Consider the following 3,084-nt stretch of genomic DNA (forward strand, 5'->3'; position numbering starts at 1 on the left):
CCCCCCCTCCCCCCCCGCCCCGCAGGTCCCCACCTCCCGGGAGTGCGTGGGCTTTGGAGCTGTGCAGGAGGTGGCCGTGGGGCTGGTGCAGCCGGCCAGCGCCACCCTGTACGACTACTACAACCCTGGCAAGTACCCGGGGCACCAGGACTGGGGCTGTGGAGGGGCAGGGAGGTCCTGGGGCTCCAGACTGGCTGGCAGGAGGGCAGGTGCCCTAACGCCCTCTCTGCTCTCCTCAGATCACAAGTGTTCTGTGTTTTACGGGGCACCAGCTAAGAGCAAACTCCGTCCCTCTGACAGCTCTTGTCCCGTCCCCCTCAGCCAAGGATGCCCAGGCCGCTGCTGGTCAGACCCGGAACTTTCTGGTTCGAGCCTCTTGCCGCCTTCGCTTGGAACCCGGGAAAGAATATTTGATTATGGGTCTGGACGGGACCACCCACGACCTCAAGGGACAGTGAGTTCGCTGGGCCCTGGGTCTCTTGCTGCCCTCACACCTCCTGAGGGCGAGGATCCCCAGCACCAGGCCCTGCCCCTCAGGTGCCAGGTGCCGCGGGCTTGCTCCTGCCTGCCCGTCCGGAACCCGCTGACGGCCCTTTGCTCCCACAGACCCCAGTACCTGCTGGACTCGAACAGCTGGATCGAGGAGATGCCTTCTGACCGCTTGTGCCGGAGCACCCGCCAGCGGGCAGCCTGCGCCCAGCTCCGCGCCTTCCTGCAGGAGTACGGCACTCAGGGCTGCCAGGTGTAGGGCTGCTCACCCCGACCCCGGGAGGGGCCCAGGGCTGGGCCCGAGACTCAATAAAGACCTTACACAGCCACGTGTCCGTGTGTGTGTGTGTGTGTGTGTGTGTGTGTGTGTGTGTGTGTCCCAGCCCTGCGCCTTCTAGTCCTGGCCGGCCAGGGCTTGCGTAATCCCGGGCTGTGGGAGCTGGTGGCCCTCCCGGCGACTCCCCAGGAGCTCAGTCCCTCATCAGACCACCAAGCAGACTCGTGACCCGCAGCCTTCGCCCCGCGGACCCGGCCTCCGCACCGTGGCCTGCCTTCACCGTGCCACAGGCCCTCCGCTGCCCGGGTGGCCAGTCTCGCCGACGGTCCCGGCACAGTTGGCCCGTGGGCTGTTTGCACGGTGACCTGGTCTGTGGAGAGCCTGTGATGCGGGCATTGGGAGCGCCAGGGTCTCTTCCGGGACTGACCTTAGCCAAGCCCAAGGCTGCCTTTGTGTTCGCTGACACTCTTCTCCTGGGGTCAGCCCTCCCCACCGGCCCGCCTTGCTCCCTGCATTGGGGGCGCCCTGGGGCTGAAGGGCTGACCTAGAAATCCATCCAGAGGTTTGCTGACATCACAGCCTGCCATTCAGTCGACAGAAACGGGCGGGCCTCTCTCCGTGCCCCGCGTGCCAGGCCCCGCCTCTGAGGGTGCTGCTGGGCGTGTGGTCCTGTGGGCACTGGTGGGGCATCTGACCTAGCCCGGGAGAGGGGCGGAGGGCTGCCCGAGGCCGTGACATCGAAGCTGGGCTCTGGGGCTGAGGCTCAGGAAGAGAGCGAGGCTACGTGAGGGGGTTGGAGGCAGGGGAAGGAATGAAAGGCCAGGCAGGACAGCAGGGCAGGGCCCGGCGTGTGACGCATCAGGTTGGCATTTGGATTTGGTGGGCGGTGGAAGAGATGGGGCTGTTTACAAGCACGCCTGCTCTCTGGGTCACCCGCCCCCCGCCCCGATTCCGTGCGACCTGAAGCCCTGCCCCCCCAGCACTGCAGAGGCTGCCTAGGCTGTGGTGTGTGCCCTGTGCTTGCCCTTCAGGCCTCGCTTCCCACAGCCGTCACCATGCTGACAGCTATGCCCGTGGGTGCCAGCCGGGGCTCAGCTGCACCTGTGGTCCCGTTTGCTGCCCACCCCACAGCCCCGGCCCGTCTCCCACCGGCTCTGCCACCGGGACCTGAGTTAATTCTCCATGCCAGTGGGTGGGACAGCTGGGACCTCAACCCAGGCTCTCCAGTGCACAGCCCAGGGGGCTGGGGTCAGTTTGGAGCCAGGGCTGAGGAATTGGGGGATGGGGTGGGCCTCGGGTCACCTCTAACCTTTAACCCCAGGAGGCCTAACCTCTCCCTGAGCCATGCCCCCCTCTTTGGCAGGGCCTCTCCCCAAGACCCTCCTCTGAGCCCCTCAACCGACACCTCATCCCTAAAATGGTTCCCTGATAGTCCTACGTGGTCCAGTGGGATCCTCTTACGGCTCCTGCTCCCGGGAGGGGGCTGGACCCGGACCCCAGCTGTGGCCATTGGGCTCCTTCCTGGGGACTTTGGGGGCACGGGGGGTACGTGGGGTTGTGCTGGGAAGCCCAGTGCCCTTGGCTGGACCTTAACCTGTGGACTCTGACCCCAAAGGCAGTCCTGTTTGGCCGGCCCAAGAGCAGGTGCCGCGGGCTGCAGAGCAGGAGGACGAGGGGGCCGCCCCAGGGCCTCGCTCTCCCTGCCCCGGCTCCTGACCTCAGGGCCTGGGATACCCTGGAATTTATAAAGCAGTTTCTATTTTTGGCTTAAGTTCCGCAAGTTGGTCTCTTTCTTGCAACCAAAAAGCATCAGGCACATGGTAAGAGCTCCAAATCGGGGACCATACAGTTCTTCATCTTCAGCTGCTGAGAGTGAAACGGGGCGATGATGACAGTCACACGGGGCTACAGGTGTAACGCAGGAAACCGGCACACCGGCCGCGGGCTCCCGCCTGTGCAGCGGGAGAACACACAGACCGCGCAGCTCATCGTGTTTTCGGAGGGTCCTGGGGCCCGTGAGGCGGGGGCACCTTTCCCCAGGAGACAGACTGCAGCATCGCAGAGGGAGAGGGCGGGCCGGTGTGGGCCGGAGGCTGGTGCTGCCTGTGCAGGCCAGGGTCGCGCTCTCCTTCCGTTCTTGACGGATCACAGGGGAAAGGCCGGTTCTTTGAAATATGGGCTCCCCAAGGCCAACGGGCCTGCTGCCCTCCCAAGAATGTGCCATCCTGTGGGCGGGCCGGCGGCCGGGCGAGGCGAGGAGTCAAGGGCCCCAGAGCAGCCCGGGCAGCAAGATGTATGGCGGGGCCCCCAGAGCTATA

General features: G+C 65.5%; 2 protein-coding genes across 2 annotated transcripts in view; both read left to right on the plus strand.

The window, feature by feature from the left end:
* LOC102774999 (complement C4-A) overlaps nt 1-820 on the plus strand; it is a 14,572-nt gene extending 13,752 nt beyond the window's left edge. Inside the window, exons 35-36 of the mRNA XM_006772868.2 lie at nt 322-454; nt 607-820. Coding sequence (XP_006772931.1) covers nt 322-454; nt 607-748 — 275 coding nt within the window. The 3' untranslated portion in view covers nt 749-820. The remainder of the gene's footprint in view (nt 1-321; nt 455-606) is intronic.
* A 1,831-nt stretch (nt 821-2,651) lies between these two features.
* LOC102775283 (steroid 21-hydroxylase) overlaps nt 2,652-3,084 on the plus strand; it is a gene marked incomplete at its 3' end in the record, with an annotated part of 1,928 nt that continues 1,495 nt past the window's right edge. The window contains exon 1 of the mRNA XM_015569854.1: nt 2,652-2,781. Coding sequence (XP_015425340.1) covers nt 2,652-2,781 — 130 coding nt within the window. The remainder of the gene's footprint in view (nt 2,782-3,084) is intronic.

The sequence above is a fragment of the Myotis davidii genome, unplaced genomic scaffold, assembly GCF_000327345.1.
Source record: "Myotis davidii unplaced genomic scaffold, ASM32734v1 scaffold1006, whole genome shotgun sequence".
Taxonomy (NCBI): Eukaryota; Metazoa; Chordata; class Mammalia; order Chiroptera; family Vespertilionidae; genus Myotis; species Myotis davidii.